The 25,226-nt window shown below is 40.8% G+C and overlaps 1 protein-coding gene and 1 pseudogene across 1 annotated transcript; one reads left to right on the top strand and one right to left on the bottom strand.

Moving 5' to 3' along the window:
* Positions 1-794: 794 nt before the first annotated feature.
* GATM (glycine amidinotransferase) lies at positions 795-18,637 on the top strand. Its single transcript, XM_021009354.2, has 9 exons — positions 795-999; positions 2,333-2,548; positions 10,427-10,622; positions 12,297-12,487; positions 13,764-13,901; positions 14,012-14,176; positions 15,573-15,636; positions 16,026-16,142; positions 17,510-18,637. The coding sequence occupies exons 1-9, from the start codon at positions 931-933 to the stop codon at positions 17,620-17,622; spliced, it is 1,269 nt and encodes a 422-aa protein (XP_020865013.1). The 5' UTR covers positions 795-930; the 3' UTR covers positions 17,623-18,637.
* Positions 18,638-19,206: 569 nt separating this feature from the next.
* LOC110223648 (sodium/nucleoside cotransporter 1-like) lies at positions 19,207-24,740 on the bottom strand (annotated as a pseudogene).
* Between the last annotated feature and the right edge of the window lie 486 nt (positions 24,741-25,226).

Here is a 25,226-nt window from a genome sequence, read left to right as displayed (position 1 = left end):
ATTTTATAGATAAGGGAAAAGATGCCAACTGAAGTTGTAATTTGCCCCCAGTCAGTCATGTATTAAGTAGATAAGAACCTTCCATCTGGCTCCAAATTCAACTTTTGAAGGCCTCTGCTTCCAGACATTACCCCTACCCCACACACAAATGGCACGGTGCAACATAAAGGCCAAATAATCTATACCTCTATTTTTGGATTCTATTTTAGTTACTCTCATGCCACTGGGTGAACACGGTTTTGAGAGGGCTCTTCTCTCTTCTCTTGGGCTATAACCTCTTTAATACCCAGAGGCAGTTTGCATTTTATAATTGGGAGAAACAAAGAATTTGCAAAAACCGGAAAATAAAGTGATAGACTGTTTTAGAGAATGGAGACTGTACACATTTTTATAATGAAATGTTATGCACATACCTAATATTTCTACCCAATATATTTTAATAAAACATACAGGACAAAGTAAAACGCAACATTACATGACGGAATGCGATGTCATGGGATAGATTATGCTTGAAGCCCCTTTTTCCTGTGCTTCCCGCCGCTCCTCCTCCCCCAATACAGATAAGGTTTTTTCCCTTAGTCCAGCAGAAAGCAGCAGGTGACAGGACTTTCACGGATGGCCTTGGGAAAGGCTAAAAAGGGAAGGCGTAGCTCCTGCGGCCCCGGGACCCCTGCGCCACTGTCTAATTCGGGGCCGTCCCGCCCCCTGACCTTTCGGCTCCGCGTGGGGCCCCACCGCCTGTTCCCGGCAGCCAATGGACAGCGCCCGGGGGGTGGGTGGACGCGAGGTGGGGAACTGGCCATATAAGGCTCCCCTGGAGCGGGGCGCGAGTTCGAGGTGTGTCGCCTGCTTGCCCTGCGGGTGGTAGCCAGCCGTTTGCGCCGGCCAGGCGGAGACCATTACGATCGCGGACCGGCCGTCCTCGGGGAGATGCTGCGGGTTCGGTGCCTGCGCGGCGGGAGCCGGGGGGCCGAGGCGGTGCATTACATGGGATCTCGGGTGCGTACTCCCCGCCGCTCCCCTCCGCCCTGCGCCTCGCGGAGCACCCTCGGAGGCACTGTGACGTTGCCTCGACTACCCCGGCTGGACGGGGTCCCATACGGGTGCCCCCGAGGCCCGGGATGGGTGGTATGGGACGGGACCGGAGACAGCGGGATGCGCTCCGCGTCCTCCTGCGTGCCCGCCTGACCACGGCTGGCCTGGGAGAGGTGGGCGGGGCGGGGCCGATGCGGGGGTCTGGGAGGGGAGCGGAGCGTCGGGAGACTCGGTACTGGGATTGCAAAATGGGAGTTCTGAGAGGGGGAGAGAAAGCGCGAGGCCGGGCTCATGGTGGCTCCCTCTTGCAACAGGAGAAGCTCAGACCGCGCCCCGCAGCTGGCAGGAGCAGCCGCCCCTCCTCCCTCCGGCGGCGGGCCTCCCGACCTTCTGCTCCCAGAGCCCCGCGGCGGCCCGTGCAGCCTGCCAGTGCCGGGCCTGGACCCAGGGCTCTTTCTCCTGGCCACGCTGAGGCTCCTTAATCTTTAATTCTTGATTTCCTCCTCCCTCCCCCCTTTTCCCCTCGTCATTAAGTGTCCTGACTTAATCTTAATTCTTCTAAATTCTAAACTCTGGGCTGTCCCAAAATGAAGCAGTGCGTTGGGACGTTGGGGGCAGGGACACCAACTTTCAGAAATGAGGAATAGGTAGGTAGGTTGGATCTCATGGAAGAGAATGCCCTTTTGAAATGCTGTCACCACAGTTTGTTTTGCAGAAGAACCCTATCGTCGATAAACTCCGCTATTAAAGGCCAAGAAGGGCAGAGCCTGGTGAAGAGAGCATAGGATAGATAGGTTTTGCCACTGACATTCAAGGCACCAGCAAACATTAAAAAACATTCACTAAGTTTGTAGTGCTGTACTAAGACCGCGGCAATAGAATATTGAAAATCGACAAAGGCCCTGCCTTCAAGGAGGCTTCGGTTTAGTTTGAAGACAGAGCTGCGCGAAGTGGACAGGAGAGGTTAAACCGAAGATTGGGAGAGTTGACTAGGAATCCCCTTGAGAAGGGAGAATGGGAATGCGGGGGGCAGGCGGCAGCTAAGCTAGGTCTTGAAGAGGGTGATTTCAAGGGAAGATGTGGAGGTGTGGGGAAGGGCAGGCCTCCATACAGGAAGTAGGTGGCCTGTGCAAATCGGTCATTCTGAGGAATAATAATAATAAATGTTTTTTGGGATATATTATGCTTGAAGCCCCCCTCTCCTGTCCTTCCCCACTACTCCTCCCCCCAACACAGAATAGAGCAGAGATGCATATAGTTTGTATATAACATGTATAATACTCTTTCCTCTTTGAAGCTCGGAAGAGTTTTTACAGGATGGGTGCAGCGAACTTTCCAGAGCACCCAGGCTGCAGCAGCCTCCAGAAGCTCCTTTGCTGCTGATGACAAGGCCACAGATCCTGTTCCTAAGGACTGCCCTGTCTCTTCCTATAATGAATGGGACCCACTTGAGGAGGTGATTGTAGGCAGAGCTGAAAATGCCTGTGTTCCACCATTCACTGTGGAAGTTAAGGTAAGACCTGTGCTCTCCAAGTGTGTACGTAAGTGTGTGCATGTGCCAAATGTTTTGTGTGTTGGTTATAGGTGTCTTGTCCCAGCATTTCCTGTATGCAATTTAAGTTGTACATTTTGCAGCGTAGATGCTGCCTCAAATATAAAATCACAAAATCAGGTAAACAGATTTTTCTTGGGAAGAAATCTAGAGTTCTCAACATCAGTCTAGCAAAAGTTTTGCAGCTTTTCAGTGCAAAAACTGCTGAGTTACCATATTGAAGTGAAGATGGAGGGCAGTACTTTCTTCTAAAGCTATCTTTTTGTTTGTCTTAGAGCTCAGGATGGTGGACTGCCTGCTGGTCACAATCCTGGGTTTTAGGCATGGATCTGCCACTCTCTGCTTAAATGGCCTTAGGCAGGTTGCTTAACCTTTTGTGCTCTTGGATCTATAATATGAAGGTGTTAAGCTAGAGGTCATCTAATGTCCTTTGAAATATCTTCTTCAGCTCTCATTTGGTGGGTAAGTTAGAAGATAAGAAAAATGTATGAGAATCATTTCAGTTATGATCATAGAAGCTTCTCTCATTTTACGTAAAAGGAAGCAGATAGAGGTTAAGTGACTAAGGTTACACAGCTAGCAATTGTCTCAGGCAGGATTTGAATCCATGTCTTCCTGAATCTAAGTCCATTGTTAAGTCCATGCATGCAGTTTTTCCCAGCTGCCCTATTTGTCTTTTCCTTCCCTTTCTTCCCCCCCTCTTCCTTCCCTTCCTCTTTTTCTCCCTTCACCCCATCTAATTCCCACCCCCCTCTTGTCAACACTTGAGCTCAACAAACTTTAGACAATATTATATGAGCAAAATTCCAAGGTTGCTAGAAAATTCACTTAATTATTAGGGTTATCACATTTTTTCCACTGTAGTCTTAATTCTTGCTTCTTCATCTTGGTGTGAGAGAGGTGGTTTTCCTAGAGGCTTCCAGTGGAGCATGGGTTCTGTCAGGTCCTACCAAGCCAGAAAGGCCTTGAGTGTGGTCTAGCCATAGAGTCTGTAGGTCTGTTATCTGAGGAACAGCCCAGCAAAGTGTGAAGAGTCTTATCACTACATTGATTTGGGGGTCATTTTTTTTTTTGTACTTTGGTAATGCTCAAAGAATACCTACCTAGATAAAGCAGGATTGCGATTTGCAGTTGCATTGAAGAAAATGGCCTATAAACAAAAACTAGATTTTTATAGTAAGATAAGGCAGTCCTTTGTAGGATTTTACCTGTGCTTTAAAAATTAAGTTTTTGTTCACATGTGACTATTAAATCTGGATGTGTGAGAGGAGAGGTACCAGGAGGATTGAATGGAAACTTGTAGTCTTCTGGGAGAAGTGAACATGTAGACTCATGATATAGGATGAGAGAGAAAGTAAACTGATTACCCCCAGCCACACTGTACTTCTGTCCTGAAGATATCCATAGAATCTCAGAATGGAAAAGGCTCAGAGGCCATCTTCTCCAACCCCTACCCAACAAATGGGCCACCAACTTTTGCTTGAAGGTCCCCAGTGAGGGGTAACCCTATTATCTTAGGCAGGCCATTCTATTCTTTGACAAGTGTTTCTGTAACTGTTTTTTCCTTAATTGCAATTTCCAAACTGCATGAGTTTGTTTTTCTGTAAATAGAAAGTACAACTGTTATTGTACTATTATTGGGGCTATTAGTCTAGCATAGATGTCTTATTCAGTTAACATGCCTTTATTAAGTACTGGCTCTGGGCTAGATACTATGCTCCATGCTGGGGATACAGCCTCAAAAGGGAACAATCTCTGCCTTCTAGAAGCTTACACGTGAAAGGACCTGTATGTAAACCTCAGAGAAAGAGTGTGTGTCAGTCCATATCAGAACAAGGAGAACGTTTTTCTATTTTCAAGTAGGGCATGGTATCATAACAACATAGGATATAGAACTAGAAGATCTTTTTTGATCCAACCTCCTTGTTTTTACATATAGAGAAACCGAAACTTACTAGATTAATTGCCAGAGCTGGAATTTGAACCCATGTCTCCTGCCTGCTAAGCCCAGAACCTTGCTGTCTCTTGGTGCTTTTCTTAAAGTTGTCTTGATGTCTTGGTTTTTATGGATATTCATATCCCCATTGAAATTCAGTTCTTTTTAGCAAGTCAAAACAATTAAGCAGACAACAACTCAAACACAGGCCATATGTGACAGGCCATGCAATGTTCTCCTATCATTTCCTGCCTCTCTGCCAAGAAGAGTGTTTATTTTCTGGGTTCATTACTAATTTTTCTATTACCTTAGAGGGAATGTGAGCCAAGGGCAAGGAGGTGGGCAAGTCTCTGTTCTTTCTCTGGTCACACTCAGACCTGACATCAGCTCTACCCTACATTGCCCCAGGTTTAGAAGGCTGCCCACTTGTGGCAGGGATGAGGAACCTCTGTGGTGGGAAAAGCCCTGGCTGTGGGGGCAGAAGCAGACCAGCTGCTTATTACTTAGGTGGCCTTAAGTCAGTCCCTTAGCTTCTGGGTCTCACTTTTCCTCAGATCTGTAAATGAGGAGTTGGACCAGATGGCCTTTTGAGGTCCTTTTTAGCCCTAGCTCTGTGATCCTAGAACTTCTTAAATGATATTTGAATTCACATTGTTGCAGTCACCAAGAATGTTCTTCTGCACCTGTTTATTGCATTGGATTGTGTCTCTGAATTAGATTAATTATTGCTTTCTATGAAATACTTCATTACATTCATATAATATGGCTGGTGTAGCCATTCCCATAGCCATGCATACCCACTTAATTTTGGTTCCTTACTGCAAAAAGTGCTGTTATGACTATTTTGGAATACTTTGGACTCTTCTTTCTTGTCTTTTACCTCCTGGGGAATATGCTCAGAAGCACTGGATTGTAAACTCCTTGAGGACAGGGACTCTTGTATTCCCAGCTTAATGTGAAACTATTAGTCTAGCATAGATCTCTTATTCAATTAACATGCCTTTATTAAGCTTAAGCATGTGTGAGGTGCTTAAACGTGGAGTGACTGGCATCCCTGGGTCAAAGCTATGACATTTTCTTAGCTTTCTTATGTTTTGTTTTTTGGCTATGGCTAAAGGAGCAAGCACAGGGCCTGCTGTGTCCTTGTAGCCTTTGTTGTCTATGTGGGAAGACAGGACAGAGGCATGAGAGCCTGGCCTGGTTGATGTACTTGAGGTTTAGGGGTGCTGGGACCCCAAGATCACAACACGCAGGGCCTGCTGCGAAGAATTCAACCCAAGCCTTCTTTCAGCCAAAGACAAGGTTTATTCAAGATCACCACATTGGCCAGACTCTTAAGGAATCTGAGCATCTGTGAGCTCCTAACAGTGGCTAGATTATGAGAATCTGAGCACTGTAATGGAGACAAGATGGACCTTCTATATAGAAAGCCTGGGAGAGATCTAGGAGTGGCCAAGTAATTTGCAGGGATTGTGAGGTAATAGACTTGGACCAAGGGAGAATGGAGCCTAGTTAGGATTAAGGCTGAGGGAAGTGAAGGGTGGGGGAGGCTAGGTTAAGGGTAACAGAATTGGGAGATTGGGTGTAGCCACAATGGAAGGCCAGTTGATGGGAGGGATTATAGATAGCCTCAGGTGGCCAGAGATTTGGCCCTGTGGGAAAGTCTAGGGTTTTCTCTTTTTTGGGTCCAGGGCCCGTCCTCATCAGTATTTACTACTCAGTTAGATTTGTAGGGCCTTTAGAATACAAGGTATTAAATGATCCCTGGTAGATGAGGTGGTCAGGGCAAGCTTTCTGTTCCTTCTGAACAAGTAATTTCTTTCAACACCAATGCCCTCCGATCCTGACGTTTCCAGATGAATAAAATCTGTAAATGAATTCTCTAGTGCCCTTATTTGATTTTGGAGACCTTAATTGTTGCTTCCATCATAGGAAAGCTACTCTATCTCCTGGATCATTTCTGTTAGATAAAACCCAGAGAAAATCAAACTCAGACATGTTTTATTTTTTACCATCTTTGAAAATGCTGATCTTAGTTAGTCACATGCCATGTGATCTCATTTGGAATAAGACTACTTAGACTTTATTACAATCTCTTGTTTTGATTTGCTCTATAACCTTAGACATTTCACTTTGGATTTTCATGGTCTGGTGGAAAGCATACTGGGCTGGAGGTCAGGAGACTTGAGCTGGCCAATTATCAAGTATTTATTGGCTGTCTAGTCTTAGTTCTTTAACTAATTAATTAGCTATGTGTCCTTGGGCAAGTTACTTCGTAGTTCCTGATCTTGCTTTCTACACCTATAAAATGAAGACATCTCATTACCTACCTTAAGAGACTATGAGAGCAAAAGGAGTTAACAAGTGAAAGTAATTTTTAAAGATTTTAAGCATTGAGTGCATTTTTATAACTCAAATCTTGTTTTTTTAAACTCTTAATAGTAAGATGCTATTGGCTAACACATTACATTGCTGAGATCGTTATTATGAATACAAGTGCTAATGAGATCAAGGATGGGTTTTAAAAAGGCAGCCTTGATTCCTAACTTCAGTGAGCCATCTTGCAGATGAGGGTGGTAGCTCACTAGCAGAGCAGATAAAGAAGGAAGAATTGAATTAAACTGCTTAGCCATGAAATGTTACATTGTATAGTAGAGAATATAAGACAGTATATTATAAGGTATTGCATGGTATAGATTGTAAGTGCCAAGGGAATCAGAGACAAGATGGCAGGAGATATACATAACACAATATGCACACTATTATCAATGATTTTTTTTTCTGTAAATGATGGCTACTTATTAATAAGATCATAGATCAAGCTGGAAAGGACCTGTGAGACCACCTCCAGTCCATTCCCCTTACTTTACAGTTGGAAACTGAGGCCTAATGAGGTTAAATGCCTAGCTCAGTGTTCACGAAGAATTTGAATCTAGCTCTTTGATTTTAGAATCAGCACTCTTTCCACTGCACCACACTGCCTGGATGAAGGAAAGTGAGAGAGAGAGAGATGGGGGGAGGTGTATGTGTGTGTGTGTGTATGTGTGTGTGTGTGTGTGTGTGTAAATACAAAAGGGTATTTAAAGTCCTAAGGTTAAAATTAGCTTAGTTTCCAGCTGGGTAAATAAGGAGCAGCATCTGCTGAAGTTCCTTAAATTTCCAGGGACAGCAAACAGCTCTTTTACCATTACTTGGCTATCAATGCAGAACTTAGTACTCCAGAACATCTGAGAGCTCAGTAACACGGACAGCTTTTCTGTTCTCACTGTACTGTGTGCTGAGCATGTAAAATGGTGCTCTTTATCCCACAGACACTGAGTAAATGATTAAGTAATTGAGCCAGTTCATGAACCAAGTGCAAATAGTTTCTACCTCACCCTTGGAAAAAATATTATATCATGAGCACCTGGACCTTGTCCAACTGATTTTTCAACTACAGCTCTCCCAAGTAACCCTCATACTTGTTCAAACACTTCTCTCTTCCTGAGCGGTTTGCTTCATTATCTACCCAGGAAAATTTCACCCTGCACAGAAAACCATGCAAAATACTTCTTGAGACAGTGACTTATAGTTGAGCATGGCAGTCAGCAGCCCATTCTACTGTAGGCCTGGCTGATGTCTAAAAGCCTGCTTGTCCTTTGGCTGTGGCCTGCAAGAGATGTGCTTGGCATGAAAAGAAGGAAGAAGTGAATGGGTGCTGTAGCACCAGCATGTTTGAAAGGACTATAAAGAGTAATTTATTATCCTTTTTGTTAGCTGCCATGGCAAGAGTTTCCTACTTGGTGGAAGAGGCTGGAATAAACTCACTACGTACACCCTAGTGAACATGGTCAGGTTTTGGATGGAGTAACTGTGAGCCTAATCACTTTTGTTCTCATTATTTTGCCTTCATAGAGATTGTTCGGCAGCAATGGTCTCTATGGTTTGCTTAATCCTCAAGATGAAGTCAAATAACCACTGAGTTTTAGGGCATAAGTATTGAAAGAGGATAGGTACTGGGCCGTACTGCCTGATGAAGATCATTTTCAAACATCTTCCCATCTGACCTCATCTAGATTCCCTCTCATAGCTGCAGAAGTTAGGATCACAGACATCCCAGCTGGAAAGTGCCTTAGAGGTCAGCTAGTTTAATTAAGGCCTAGAGAAAAGTTAGGTGACCTGCCCCAGGTCATACAAGTAGTGACAGGCAGAACTCAGGTCCTCTGACCTCTTGGTTAAAATAGATGTTCTTAAATTTTGAGATCAAAATGGGATTTCAGTAGTGGAAGTTCTTAAGGCCCGGTCTAGAAATTACTCTCAATTTAATCCCAATTTCAGTTTAGAATTTCTGACGATTTTCGGTAGTTGCAGAATTATTGATTTTAAGCAATAAACTATTTGAATTTTTTTATAGTTCATAAAATTAGTCAGTGAAAATGGGAAGTATAAGCCAGGAAAGCAACATGTTTTGAGTAGAGGAGGAAAGGCAAGGAAAAGGAATTGGCAGGAGTCTTTAAAGTCAGTTCCTTTCAACAAGTTTTTTTTTTAAGCAGTTCCTATTTGCAAGACATTGTAAACAATTAAATAGTCCTTGCTCTCAAGGAGCTTACATTCTACTAGGGGGATAGATCATATAAACAGATGAGTACATACAAAGTAATAGGAAGTAGCTTCTAGAGGAAGGGAGCATTAACTGCTGGGGTATCAGGAAAGACCTCATACAAAGTCATCCTTGACCTGTGCTTTGAAGGAAGATGAAGGTGAGTAAGGGGTACAGTACAGTTCCAACAATGGGGTGAGAGTAAGGAGTGGGAAATGAAATGCTCTTGTTTGGGGAACAGGAACTATGCCAGGAATGGAGCATGTGTGAGGGGGGAGTAAAATGAAATAAGGCAAGAAAGGTAGGTTAGAGCCAAAATAGTGGAGGGCTTCTAAATGCCAGGCTAGAGGGTTTGATATGTTCTGATGGCAAAACCACAATTTGCCTACATCTGGAATACTGTGCATTTCTGCTCAGTGAACCTTACTACAGCTGGAAGATACACAAAGAAAGGTAAGTAGATGTGTTCTACAGTTGCCATATAAGAGAAAAAACTGCACCCTTCAATATGTCTGTAGAATCATGAATTGAGTTGAACAGGTATTAAGATCCTCCTTTTTGCAGAACACCTTACTACGTCCTGGGGAGATGGAAAGTGTGGAAAGACACACAGTCCTCCACAGCCTTTGTGGGTATATACAATATGAAGTAATAGACCAGATGTGCATGAAGGGTATGAATGTTCATCAAAATGATGAAATCAGAACCAGAAGATGCTTGTTGACACTTGTTGATAATTATAAATGAATATTCCCATTTTTAAAGCTAGTATGAACCTTAGAGGTTAAGTCACTTGTCCAAAGTAGTCCTTGACTTCAGGTCCTCTTGCTCCAAATCAAACATTCTTTACCTGGTGACAACACAGAGGGACACTAGGCATATTCATCCCTTCCCATGTGCCCTAACCTAACCCAACCCCCCCCCCCCCAATAGATTCTCCACTGACCTGTTAGTTAGGGAAACAATTTTACCTTTAGAGAGTGTTACAATACTATCAAACATCCTTTGATAGCAGAACACTGAGCTGAATGGCTTGGTATAGCACTGTTTATGTTCTTGTTGGTTCACTGTCTCTTTTTAGATTTCTCCAAGACTCATAAACGTTTAAGCTTGTGCCTATGAAACACTGTGGAAACTGGCTGAGCGTATGCTAGGTTTTACTTAAGACCGTGCTATGGATGTTAGGGTATAAATAATATCTCAAGAAGGAAAACATTAGACCAGGAAAGCTGTCACAGTTAAATTCTGTTACATGAAGTTACACATTGCCCTCTAATCTATCATGAATTCTAATTTTCTTCTTTCTGCTTTCTTTTTCTTCTAGGCCAACACATACGAAAAGTATTGGCCATTTTACCAGCAGCATGGAGGCCAGTATTTTCCCAAGGAGCATCTGAAAAAGGCTGTTGCTGAAATTGAAGAAATGTGCAATATTTTGAAAATGGAAGGAGTGACTGTTAAGAGGCCTGATCCCATTGATTGGTCTTTCAAGTACAAAACACCAGATTTTGAGTCTACAGGTGAGTGGTATTCTGTAGTTAACTTAGCTCATGAAGTTCTGGCCAGAGGGAAGGCAGTGATGGATGCCCTTAGAGAAATTCCTTCCTACTCTAGTGAACTCTGCAAATTGTATACTAATTAAAAAATAATTTCCAGCAGTGAAATGCTGGAAACTTGTAAGTGATCTATTAGTACCATATTTTTAAAGCCATCCCAATTTGAAGATGGTTCATGGAGAAAAGCAAAATATTTCCTAAATTCTTCAATTGTGGTGTGATGGAACTGGATTTAGAGGACGAATGATAAAAAAGAGTCCTGGTTCAACTACTTACTCACTTTATGACCCTTTCACTTCTTTGAGCCTCAGTCTCTTTTATCTATAAAATGGGAATAATATTGGCACCACATACTTCAAAGGATTGATGGAGGAAAAATCCTTTATACTATAAAGCACAGTAGATGGGTTCTCTAAGAACTACAGCTTTCATTTTAACCTGTAGAAAAGCAAGGCATGAAGAGCATGTCCATTTTTGGTCTAGGAACTATGGAAACAGATGTAGCCATAGTAGAACCCTAGGTATTCTGAAGATGTGTGATTGTATTTCCATTGAACCCGAAGAGCAGAGTTTATTTGTAATCATTGACAAACTTCTCCCTTCAAATATTTAATTTCATACATTTCTTTAGCTCATGTGTGAACAGGTGAATACCATTAATCATTTTTCATTGTTTTTAATGGAATTTATTCAGTTTTCCTTTCCTTAGAACAGTGGCCCTTAAGTTATTAGTACTGACTTGTCTAACAATTAACAAGTCACAGAAGCAAAGATGTTTGCTGAGCTAGTCTTCTGTTTTATCTAGTTAATGATTTGAGAAAGAAAAATTAGGAAAAAAATAGATAAAAGAGCTTATTCAGGAAGGCTTCCTTCAGAAATTAGTTTCCTCCTTGGCTAATATCACTGCTACATTCTTGTGCTTGAGTTAAATATTCTCACTGAAAATTAGATCAAGCTGATTTGTAGCTTTCACACAATTACCTGAAGAAGCTTACCTTTCTGTATCACAAAAGATATGATACAAAGAAATAAATGGTTTTATAATGACAAACGGCAATATCCAGTGAGACCTGGAGGGAGCTCTAGTCTTATAGATAGGTCTTTTTATGGGAACATAGGATTTAAGGCTGGAACAAACCTTAGGGATCATCCAGTCCAATCCAATGTTAGAGATGAAGAAACTAAGGCCCAGAGAGGGACAGTGATTGCCCAGCGTGATACAGGTGCTAAGCAGGTATTGGTTTTATTAATATTTAATGCTTGTCAGTATAAACTATTGATCAAGTTCATTTCCCTTCATCGTATAGTCATATTTACCAAAGTGTTTTCCTTTCAACAGTCCTTTGAAATAGGTGTTATCGGGGCCGCTAGGTGGCACAATGGATAGAGCACCGACCCTGGAGTCTGGAGGACCTGAGCTCAAATCCGGCCTCAGACACATAACACTTAGTAGCTGTGTGACCCTGGGCAAGTCACCTAACCCCATTGCCTAGCCAAAAAAAGAAAAAAAAGGTATTATCTACAGTGACTTGCCCTGACATGATTGTAATAGCTTATAAATAGCGGAGTCCACCCTTGACCTGAATAATCTGTTTCTGAAAATTTGCTATTATGATTAAGACTTTTTGACCTTTTCAGGTTTATATGGTGCAATGCCCAGAGACATTCTGATTGTAGTTGGAAATGAAATCATTGAAGCTCCCATGGCATGGCGTGCACGCTTCTTTGAGTATCGAGCGTACAGATCAATTATCAAAGATTATTTCCATCGTGGGGCTAAGTGGACAACGGCCCCTAAGCCCACAATGGCTAATGAGCTTTATGACCAGGTACTTTCCTGTTTCAAAGTTAGTTAGCGTACCTTTTTCTACAGAGCCCATCAGAGAGATATTCTAAATTTTAAGAATGTTTTACTTTTAGCAGTTAAAAAAAATTTAAAATGTAAAGTCATACTTAGGTTCAGAAAATCAGTTTTACAAATATGAGATAGAGTCATTATCAGTAAAAGCTCAAAGTTGGTGTGTGGGGGGGATAATCATGGACTATGATCTTAAGATGAATCAGCAACATGACATGGCAACCAAAAACACTCATTTGGTCTTGGACTTCATTTAGAGAGGCATAGCTTGAGAATAAGGAATATTCTTACTGTACAGCTATAATCAGACCACATTTGGAGTTTTGTGATTTGTTCTGGTAACCACAGTTGAATAAAGATGTTAATAAACTGGAAAGTCATCAGAGGAAAAGACCTAAGTCCATGTCATAAAAAGGTCAAATGAATGAACTCTAGTTCATTTAGCATAGAGAAGATTTGTCATGTGGAAAGGACTGATTAGTCTTGTTCTATGACTCCAGAGAGTAAAACAAGGAGCACTGGCTGGAAGTTGGAAAAAGGACAAATTTAGGCTTAATGTCGGGATTTTTTCCCTAACAATTAAGAGTTATCCGAAAGTAGAATAGACTACTGTGTAAGATGGTCGCTTCCCTGTCATGGGAGGTCTCCAAGCAGAGACTAGTTGAGTTAGGAGTACACTTGTTTGAGTGTGCCATGGTAGGGATTCCTTTTCAGATATGGGTTAGACTGAATGGCGGCTGAGCTAGCTCACACTAACTTTCAAAGACCTTTTGCTGAGGAGAAGAAAAGTTATGATTTGCATTGTTGGAGAGAATTTCAAACCTAGTATAGGGGACCCAGAAAACTCATTCTATACAGTGTTAGCTTTAGTCCATGGACGAATAGCGAATTCCTTTTGTGAAAAGTATGGAATGACTTTGTTCTGGTCATTTCCAAGATTGTAGCTAACTATGTAAATCAATGTATGGCTTGGGGGAATGTGCTCTAGAGTTACTGAATATCAGAAATTGTTTACTACCCTAATTCAATACCTAAATTCACACGGACACAAATTTTCCACACTTTTCACATGCTTTCACTTAAATTTCAGAAATAATTAGCACAGTATTTCTTAAACAGCATACATCATGCTATTTGATTCTCAATTTGAGTTCAAGTTTAAACTGGTATTCTCAGTTGCATTAGTTGCCTTTTTTTTCTTCCTTAAAACCAGTGTATTGATTTTGGTGTTGTGTTTTTCCTGTTAGGATTATCCAATCTGCTCTGTAGAAGACAGACACAAATTGGCTGCTCAGGGAAAATTTGTGACTACTGAATATGAGCCATGTTTTGATGCTGCTGACTTCATTCGAGCTGGAAGAGATATTTTTGCACAGAGAAGCCAGGTAGAGAAAAGCTGTATCTAAAATGCCATGCTTTCTTGTATGTTTTGTATTTTAGTATAAATTATTAGTCTACTTCTAATGGCATGTCTTTATAATTTTCTTGTTTTCAGGTAACTAATTATCTGGGCATTGAGTGGATGCGTAGGCATCTTGCTCCAGACTATAGGGTGCATATTGTCTCCTTTAAAGATCCCAATCCAATGCATATTGATGCCACCTTCAATATCATTGGACCTGGTCTTGTGCTTTCCAACCCTGACCGGCCCTGTCATCAGGTAAGAATGACACTGGAAATAGCAAGTCATCTTTTTCCATGCTAAATAACCTCTTTCTTCATCTGACCTTCATTCCTTCACCATTCTGATTCTCCTTCTCTGGACAGTCTACAACTTAGTGTCCTTCCTAAAACGTAGCGCCCAGAACTAACAGCAATACTCCAAATGCAGTCTGACCAGGGTACAGTGCAGTGGGAGTATCAACTGCCTGGTCGTGGAAATCCTCCTTCTTGGCTGCTCCAACACAAAGTTCAAGCTCACTGAGCTTACAGTGCCCTAAAACCCCGGGTCTTTTTTACCAAATGTTCTTCTGATGTAGGGGGTTTTTTGTCCTTCAGCCAGAGGAAAAGTTTATTAGTGATAAAACACTAAGGGCCAGGTGACGCCTGTAAGGACGAGTGGGCGTGAGAGGTTCTCAGCCTTTTGAGTGTGAGATTCTCTGCCCCGAATGAGGGCCGGGGTAAATCTTATACACTAAAGTGACTAGGGAAGGGTCTGGGAAAAGGGTCTGGGTGAGAATTCCCAGAGACTGGAATGTCTAAGAGATTGAATAGACAATGGGAATAGATAATAAAGGAACTGAAAGGTATCTGAATGAGATTAAAAGGTAGGCTAAAGCTTTCAAAGGGGGATGAGGGGCTGGGGCCTGTAGACAGAAGGGGAGCCAGATTCCCTTTGGGGCAAGGGGCAAAGACCTCGGCTTGGGCAACACCCCATCATTCCCCCCTCAAACAAATCTGACCCAAATTCTTTTGGGGAAAGGGGCGAAGGTCTGGACTTCTGAAACTGCTTCCTGCTGGCAAGGGGCGTAGAGCTGTCCCTGCCTCTCTGGGTCCTGTTTGAGGGGTCAAACTTCAAAAACCCCGGCTGATGCCAGGTTCAGCGGGGCAGAATCCTCAGGTTGGTATACAGCCTGAGCAGTCATCTGGAAGTTGATGGCTCCAACCCTGGAAGAAAGGAATCTGGCAAGAATATTTAGTAAACATGGACCAAACAAACACAAAAATATGATCAGTAGTGGAATGAGAATAGGAACCAGTATAGAAAGAAGCCAGGACTCCCATGAAAAAGATTTTGGAGCGCTAAAGTTATTGTGAATTTCTTTGATGTAGGGTTTTTTAAGCTCATCAAGGACAGCTGTGTGTTCTTAATATCTCTGCTTACCTTGGTTATAATTTATTAGCAATTTTTGTTCTGAACTTTCTAATCCAAAGATCATCAAGCATTAAATTCTGCCTTATAACATACAAATTGTATCATACCCAGCATAAATTAGTCATAATCTGAATGTTTGAAAAATAACTGTTAAAGATAAGAAATATTGATGACATTTCAGATGGAATTATTGATAAGGGCTGACAGCAAGAAATTAAACCTTTTTGGATTTTTCTTTTAGATTGAACTTTTCAAGAAAGCAGGATGGACCATAGTTACTCCTCCAACTCCAGTCATCCCAGATGGTAAGAATTCCTTTCTATTGTGAGATTAACCCTGGATTTTGAACTTATTTATATGAAGTACAAAGTTAAGATTTGGGAAAATATTTTCCCCAAAAAAGTAGTTCAGGACTCTCTTCTTTAGAGCATGGAAGTGAAAGGGAAAAAAATTGGCTAAGTAGAGGGAAATTTAAAATATAGTATTGTGAAATACAAATGTGTAATTATTAGAGACCGATACATTTTTATATTTGTGTAAAAGATTATGAAGAAAGTTCAGAGGACTCCTAGGGAAAGGAATTACTACTAGCATGAAAGTACTATCACCCTATCCTTGTGCTTTTTTAATAAGAACCTCTCATTTAAGTGGAAATAAGAATGGGTACTGAGACAATTATTGGTTTTCTTTTTAGACCACCCACTCTGGATGTCATCCAAATGGCTCTCCATGAACGTCTTGATGTTGGATGAAAAACGTGTTATGGTAGAGGCCGATGAAGTTCCAATTCAAAAAATGTTTGAAAAACTGGGTATGTTCAATATGTCAAAAGATTACATATGAAAGAGTTTTTAACAAGATTGTAAAATGATCTTAAAAAAAAACATTCTGGGTCAGAGCAGTATTTTATTTCTAACAGTGGTACCAAGGGACATTTTGTGGAAGGATATTGTATTTCGCCCTTCATGATCTCAACCTAAAGTACATGTCTTCAAATATATCTAACTTTCCTTAGTAACCAGTTATTTAAGTTCATATATAATAGTTCTCTAAACCCTTCAGGGACCAATGAAAACTTTATAGCTCATGTGGGAACAGCTACTTTGTAGGTAGCCTTGTGGATTGATCGGTTATGTTTAAATGGGGGAAACATTTAAATTACTTAAATGTACTACTTAAGTGAGCTACTTAAAAGTAAATGAAAAATAATGTAATTTTAAATATTATTAATAATCATTATTATAGTTTTGAAAGGGATTTTTGAAGGGCACAGGTCTTCATATGGCTCTTAAAATATGTATTTTCCTGTGAGTATACTCAAGGCTGTGCCATGTTCCCTCTTCTGTCCCTTCTCTGCACTTTATGACTTCCATGAAGGTTACTTCCAGGTTTATGTATCCATCCTTGATCTATGTCCTGAGCTTGAGTCCCAGACACCTGCCTATTAGACATTTTGATCTGGATGTCCTGTAAGCACTTCAATCTCAATGTGTTCAGATCAGAATAACCAACCCCTCTTCCTAACTTCCTGCTTTTATCGAGAGTACCACTCCCCTCCCAGTCACTCTGAGTGGGAGTCTACTCTCCAATGGCTGCCACATGTTGTCACTTTTACCTCTTATACTCCTTACTAGCTCTTACATACAACTCCCAACATATAACTCCCCTCTTGGTACCTTTGTAGACAGGCTGTTAATTTTGTCTGGAATACATTCCCTTTTCACCCCTGCATTTTAAAATCCTTAGCCTCCTTCAAGCTCAGTTCCAAGTGCCTCCTCCTCCTCCATGAAGCTTTTACTGATACCCAGCTGGTACCTCTTCCAGAATTATCATAACATGATTATGTATAATTAGCATAACAGCTAACTTGTAAGCCAGTCCCAAGTCTGCCAGTCCCAAGTCTACCAGTCAAAGGTTGTTTTGTCTTTCTGTCTTTTAAAGGAGATATCACTATCTTCGTATTACTTGGAATATTAGTCTGTTTTAGACTGAGTTAGGAAGAAAACCTAATTTCCCATCTACATTCCTACCCACTGCCACCTAGCTGCCACTATATATCACTGGTAGACTTAAAAAACCAGGATTTCTATAATTTACAATCTTCATTTTCAAGAATTGTGAGGAAATCTGGTAAGATACAGTATCTTGTTTAAATCTTGTATCTTTGTTTTCATGCAGGTATTTTGACAATCAAAGTTAATATTCGTAATGCCAATTCATTGGGAGGAGGTTTCCATTGTTGGACCTGTGATATTCGTCGACGTGGCACCCTGCAATCCTACTTTGACTAGAACTGGCCAGATGAGTGGTGGTGGCTTGAAATAAGCCTAGTAAGCTTAGGTATAAGCTTCATTCTACTGCTAAAACAAATGCATGAGCTAGCTATATAGTGCTTTAAGCAATCATGTCCTTAACCCCAGAGTCTTGAACCTCGTTTATTTTCACTCTCTTCCATATAAGGGGAAAAACCTAATTGCTAAGTCTTTGGGCTGACTTTTTGAAACACTTTGTTTTTACTCTTGAAGTCCTATTCACCTTGGCTTCAAGTGTGAATTTGACAGTGTGTTTCAAGGCAAAGGTTAGCTGCTAGAATGACTTGGCCACTAATGTTTAACCATCTACCTCTGTTTAATTTTCTGTCCATAAGGCGGCTTGAAATGATAGCCCTGGGTTTAACATTCTTTTTTTTTCTCTGTTAAGTAGTGTTATATTTAATTTTCTATCCAAAAGGCAGCTTGAAATGATAGCCCTCTGTTAAGTAGTGTTGTATACGTCACTTTTTTCAAAATAAGAAAAGTACTTTAGTCACATTTTAAGTACCAGATAACTGCCTCTTTTTCTAACAGTATTTTGGGTGAATTTTTTATTTCCATTTTTTAAGATAAGCTAAACTATGCAAACATCAAAGGGAATTCTCCAGGAATTTAGTTAATATTCTCATCTCAACATTTTAACATTAGTGTTATTTGCTTCTAAAAACTTTCATATGACTTACCTCATTTCAAATGAAATGTTTTGTCCACATTTCCTGTTATTTCTAAGGTTCTTACAGAAATAGATATAATTGTAATTTCCCATCTCTAACTTTTTGTGTTCAGTAGCTATACACTACTACATCTGCAAGTTTTCTTTCTTTGGTAAGTTAAGATGTTTACGTAAGTGCAGATTCTTTAAAGCATAGCTGAGAGATAAGAGTATTCAGTAATTAATGGAAAAGAACCTATATGCAATTACATATGACCTGGTTTTAATGTTGGAGACCAGACATGTATTTTTTATGCTAATAAAAATTGTGTTCAAAACAAACCATATCATCTTCCTGAATCTGTGATGTGAACTTTATTTGAGGGAGTTATTGATTTCTGGGCATCAGTAATAGCAACTTGTTCAGTAATATTTGGGAAATTTATAAGGATAAAATGTTATTTCTACCACTGCTTAGAAGAGTTCTTCTTCCAGTATTTTAATACAATGTATATAACCTAATGCTAGTCATGTAAATTACTTGAGCAACCTTAAAATGGCTTGCTTTCAAGTTTTAAGCCCCATATTCAAATCCTTTTTAGCTTGGTAGGCCCTGTTAAAACTTGTACTACTGTGCTAGCCTAACCTTTTAAGGACTTATAGTTATCTTTATGCCACAAGACACAAGGTGATCTGTTCATTAGGTGGGAGGGGATTTCCAGCTCTTCAGATTCTACTTTTCTAGTTAACCAATAATAGGTTGAGCTAAAAGATTATCAATACTTCCAGCTTTATTGTTCCATCCTTCTCCATTATATTTCACTATGGCATCCATACTATCTATAGATAAATGCCGCAGCAAAATCTCCATTTAACCCTTTCATCCATCTCCTTCAAGATCCTATGAATGTTTAGGAGGAGTTCAATAGAACCCAGATTGGCAGATCTGCAAAGAGCAAAAATTGTGATGATTTCTGCTCCTTACCTGAAAAAAAACATAGGAGAAGCTAGTGTTCCTAGCCTTTCCATTTTAAATATGAATAAACCTTGGGCAGACACAAGCTGAATGGGAAGACACAAGAGTAAGTACTCTTCTCTTCGGTGGTGGAAGAGGGGAGGAGTCCCTAGGTTTCTTTTGTTTACCTGTTTAGGTATCTGTGAACATTGCACTTTTTTTTTTCATTTGGAGAAAAAATCAAAGAGAAATAGCCAGAAGAATTTTCTTCTAGTATGTTTCAATCTGCATTCTAACTCCATAGTTCTTTGGATATAGATAGCACTTTCCATCATGATGCCTTTGGAGATGTCTTAGGTCCTTTCATTGCTAAGAAGAGTTAAGTCTGTCAAAGTTAGTCATAGCACAACATGGCTGTTACTGTGTACAATGTTCTTTGGTTCTGCTCACTTCACTCAGCATCAGACCATACAAGTCTTCCCAGGTTTTTCTGAAGTCTGCCTGTTCATCATTTCTTATAGCACAATAGTATTCCATTACATTTATATACCACTCTCGTTCAGCCATTCCCCAACTGATGGGCATCCTCTCAATTTCCAATTCTTGTGACACTACAGAAAGAGCTGCTATAAATATTTTTGTACATGTGGATCCTTTTCCCATTTCCATGATCTCTTTGGGACATAGCCCTAGCAGTGCTATTGCTGGGTCAAAAGGTATGCACATTTTTATAGCCCTTTGGGCATAGTAACAAATTGCTCTCCAAAATGGCTGGATCATTTCACAACTCCACCAACAATCTATTAGTGTTGCAATTTTCCCACATCTTCTCCAACATGAGTTCTTGTACTGAGATAGCTGCTTATAGGTCACCAACTCATTCGGGAAGAACTTTTTTCCCAACATCTCTGTCACCATTGGACAGTCTTACAGTCCACACCCATTATAAAAGCTATGGGTCGCAAAACATATGAGCAGATGACCTGAGAAATAAAAAAGGGAAATAAATAGAAAAAGGAAAATGGTAATAAATTCCTCTATAACCAGGGTTTGGTCCTTCCCAGATTGGCCCTTGAAAAAACTTCCCTTCTTTAAGATTAGCCATCAGACTCTGGGTAGGGCACTAGTAGTCTCAGCATCAAAGTCCTGTAAGAATCCATTTTATCACAGCCTCAAGGCTGGACATGGCGTTTTCTCTTCTACCCCAAAGCCACTCATACTGGCATGGGGCTGGCTCCCTTGATTCAAAAATCGAGGACTTGGGGCACAAGCACTGCTCTTGTAACTAACTGACTACTTCTAGAAAAACTAGTCATTCCTTATGATGATGTAATATATGACCTGGAAGCCGAGTCCCTGTATGATCACCATCTGCCTTAGTCAGGAGAGGGCTGTGTTGATAAAGGCTAATAGAGCCAGGAATGCAATCAACTTGGCAGCAATGTTAGCAACAAGTCCTACTGAAATTACTGCTCCATTGATAACAGCTTCCAAAAAATTCTGTGCCTCCCTGCTGGGATGAGGAATTATTTGTACTGAATTCTTTTTAAACATTAGAGACTAAAGAGATCTGTCCCTACCTTGTCAATTCATAGTCTGATTTGGACAAACAGGAAATTCTTGCTTAGTGACAGCCCGAGATGAGGAGCCAAGAAATCACAAAATCAGATTCTCAGAAGTGGAAAATGCTTCCAGAGCCATCTATCTCAACCTATACCTGAACAAGAATACCTTTGACAACCTCTGACAAATGATTATCCAACCACCTTTGGATTACGTCCAATTACGTACAATCCAGTGACAGGGTACTTACTCCTGTTTCTTGAGGCATACCATTCCTCGTTGGTATGTCCCTCTATTAGATCTGAACCTTGCTCTTGGCTACATCCGCCAGCTGCTCTTGGTTCTGTTCTCTAGGACCAACCAGAACAAACCTACACCTTCTTCTATATAACAGCCCTCCAGATACCTGAAGACATGTGTCTTTTCCTGACTAAGCACATTAGCCAGAGCATTTGATAGATAACATGGGTTTCTTGAGAATTATAAGGATGGGAAGTAGAAGGTTGCTAGTTCAGAAAGGATGGAGGAACACATAGAACATTTAAAGGCAGAAGTAAAAGGAGACAAATGAGCACGTACAAAATGGAAAGCACAACAGAATGGAGAAGAAGAGGCAGAAAGAAGCAGTGGGACAATATGGAACAGTGATAATGATATGAACACATTTTTACAATTCAGAGAAAAATAGGAAAGTCAGGAAATTTTAGAGAATGGCGAGGTGGCATTCCCGTAAAACGCTTATGGAAAGGAAAGCAATTTTTGCAAATGACTTCAAACAAGAATCTGTTAAGTCAGATCAGGTAAAGAAGAGAAAGGTGGTATCTACAGAATTGCTTCTTGAGCAGTTCATATGAAGGTCACCATTTCTTCCCCAAGTATTGTACTGGAACAACTGCTTATATGGGGACCGTAACCATCTTTTGTCAACTCTCTGTACTAAGATGACTGCCACTCCTTTCCCATACTTGCCTGTATACTTCTAACCTCTTTAACTCTCTTCATCTTATTGGCCTCAGCCATGTAACAGTATTACCCCCTCCTCTTTCTTCAACTTGGAGACTTCCACTTCTGGGTAAAGCTACTTGGACAAGGCAGGAGCACAAGGTGCAGCCATTACAGAGGCAGCAATCAAAGATGTGGGTGGAGTCAATCTGAAAGACCATTTAACAGGGCTTGGTTCCTATGCCAGAAAGTTCCAAAAGGAAGGAGGGAAGGTGTACTTTGCTTTCCCAAACCAAGTTGGAGAAGTCCTTGAATAAATTGGGTTTATGTTTAAGAAGTATCATAGAAAAAAGAGAAACACTGGATACAATATTGCCCTCAAACATTAGATTTCCTTTTTTTTCTAGTGTGTCATGAGAATGTTTCCTCTACTAGATCAACTCAGCATTGTCTTATCTACTATGGGAATTACCCAAGCAAGAATTAGATTTCTTTATAGATAATGGAGAGATGTTCCCAGTGTTAATTTAGCACACAATTGTGATTTCAATAGGATTACATCTGATGCAATTAAATGTAATTAAAGAACTAATTAAGAAATGCCATGTACCAAGTTAGCTTATCTTTATCCAGATGTATGCTTCTTGTTAACATCTTGGGGAATTCTCTTAACAACACTGGAAAAATGCAAAGCAGGGTAAATTTCTTTCTAGTATCCCTGGTACAAAGGCAACTACATACAGCATCTGCATACCTAAACTTCTGGCTGGTGTTGTACCGAGAAATCAGCAAGCGAGACCCAGACGTCATTTGAAATGTGGGTTTATTAGCACGCGGCTGCAAGGGGTACACACCCAGATCAAGCAGCCCCGATCAGGGGTAGAGCTGGGGCTTATAAAGGCAGAAACCACAAAGTAAATGGTCAGGGGTTGCTTAAGCAGGAAATTACAGAAGCCAGAATCAGCCATTGGTTAATCCTTGGTTTAGGACTGTATATGGACTGGAACAGGGTGTGGATTGACTTCCTTCTTGGCGGGCCCATTTGGCAGGCACGGGCTTATTTTGGTGGACAGCCCTACAGGCAGGACTCCTACTTCCGTGAAGAAGGGAAAACAAAATGGAGGTCCAAAAACAAAATGGAGTTCGGTACTTCATTGGCTTCAAGGGTCTCTAGACCTACTCCAAAGGTAAGACATGGGAGAAGAACTAGCTAAGGGAACAATTTTGTCCTGCAGCTGCCATGGGGGAAAGGAGCATTCCCTGGCCAGGCCAGTTCCAGATAATCAGAGCACTCTTTCTCCCATTAGCAAGTCAAACCCAAGTCCACTGGAAGAATTTGGACTTAAGAGGGATCCCTGGAGCTTTCCCTAGAGCTGAATGAAATACACAAGAGACCCTGGAATAAATTTGACCACCTAGATTTCAAACTAAACCTCGGTTATCAAGTGGAATCTCTTCACATCACTCCAGAAGTATTTGGTTTCTTCCTAAGTATACCTTTGTCTTGACTAGGAGGATGCTAATGTTGAGGTTTAGAGGTTTAGGGCTGTGGGGACCCCAAAATCACAACACAGGTCCTGCTCAAAAGAATTTGACCCAAGCCTTCTTTCAGCCAGACACAAGGTTTATTAAAGATCCTCCATATTGGGCACACTCTTAAGAAATCTAAGCATTTGTATCGCTAATGCAAGAAGGCCAGATTTTAAGAATCTGAGTTTTTGGCTAGACTCTTAAGAATCTGAGCACTTTAGTGGCCAAGGGAGAATGAAGTCTAGACAGGATTAAGGGTGGGACCACAGGAAGGTAAGACTAGGAACAGAGTATTGGGAGTAGACAATAATGAAAGGCCAGTTGATAGGATTATAGCCCCAGGCCAATGCCACACATTTGGCCATGTGTGAAAGTCCAGGGTTCTTCTTTTATGGGGTCCAGATCCCAACCTCATCACTAGAAGCCCAAGATCACCCCAAAATTTTTAGTGCAGACAGCTATGTCGCCCTTACTCCTACAAACAGTAGAAGAAATGTAGTGAAATGAGATGCAGGTGGGAAAGGGAGTATTTAATTTCCCTGTGGTGTTGACCTGTGTTATATAATAGAGTAAACTATGGCAAAACTAGGCACTCTTTAGGGAATATTTTCTTGTCATTGCCCCTAGATAACATATCACAGGAAACATACAATGTTCCTGGGACTTTATTAGGAACAGGTGTTAAGAGAGATAATGAGTACTTAAGTTCCAGAAATACATCAACAGAAAGTTCTTCTGAAGCTCTCATTTTCTCACCTTGGTCTTTCCAAAAGGGTCAAAGCTTTTAACATCCTAACAACCATAAGGCATTTGCCTACATTTTATTCTCCATCACAGAGGATCACTGAAGGGAAACAGTAACATCACAAGTCTGGGAAACTTACCTAGGGAACTTGTGGCTCTTCACTGGATTTCAGTCTAATGCTTTTGCTTATAGGAGGCTGAGACAGTAATTCTTACCTCAAAAGACATGTAGGCTCCCATGATGCTGCCTGCAATTGTGGCAAAACCTCTAGTCATCAAGGTATGGATTTCAGAGACTGTCATATCTGCAAGGTAAGGCTGGATCAGTAAAAGTGCCTCTGTCTGCAAACAAGAGAAGGATGTCAGACTCTTAGATATGGGCAACTATAAACTAAAGTAGATTGTTGGCTACTTCATGAAATAGTTTAATAGAAATAAACATATTCTTTCTGCTACCTAGGTTTTCAGAACAAGGTAGTCACAAATCAAGAAGGCTTTAAATAAGCAGGAAACAGTTGCTGCTAATGTGGACATTTCTAAATACAAAAGTTTTGAAAGGTTCTTTTCCATCTAAAGTAGAGTTCTGTAGGGCTCTTAACAATTACTCTGAAGCTGCTAGAGATTTTGTGGGCTTACCATGCCCACAAAGATATTTCCTGCCACACTCAGACCCTCTGTGGCTATGGTAGCTATGGTGACCTGCATCAACTAGGCAATTTATAATAGGCAAACATTTCACTTGAAGCAGGCAAAACAAGTACTTGATACAGATATTTTTCTTACCATATCCCCTACATAAGTCTATAAGTCTATATACTGACATGATAGGAGTCCAAAATTACTTTGAGGCCTCTATACATGTTTTACATTGACTTCAATTTATATGCCACAATGGTTTAGTTATTTTTTGTGGTACCCTTTCCCTTGTCCTTACTAATGTTTCTCAATATGAAGAAGGCTACCCATACTAATACACAAGAAAGAGCTTCATTATGGTTAATTAACATGAGTCAACTCTTGACTATTATCAATGAATTATATAACCTTTGCACTCTGAAAGCAGACCATAGACCAAATTGTTATCTGGTTATGCAGCTGCTTTCTTTCACTTACATTCATTGAATTAACTTTTCTTATTTCCATTCTGCAATCTCATGAAGGCTTATATTTTTAATTTTCCTCCCCTTCTTCACTGTC

The sequence above is a fragment of the Phascolarctos cinereus genome, unplaced genomic scaffold (assembly GCF_003287225.1).
Source record: "Phascolarctos cinereus isolate Bilbo 61053 unplaced genomic scaffold, phaCin_HiC Scaffold_3;HRSCAF=262, whole genome shotgun sequence".
NCBI classification, from domain to species: domain Eukaryota; kingdom Metazoa; phylum Chordata; class Mammalia; order Diprotodontia; family Phascolarctidae; genus Phascolarctos; species Phascolarctos cinereus.
This window is presented reverse-complemented; position numbering and strand designations above follow the sequence as displayed.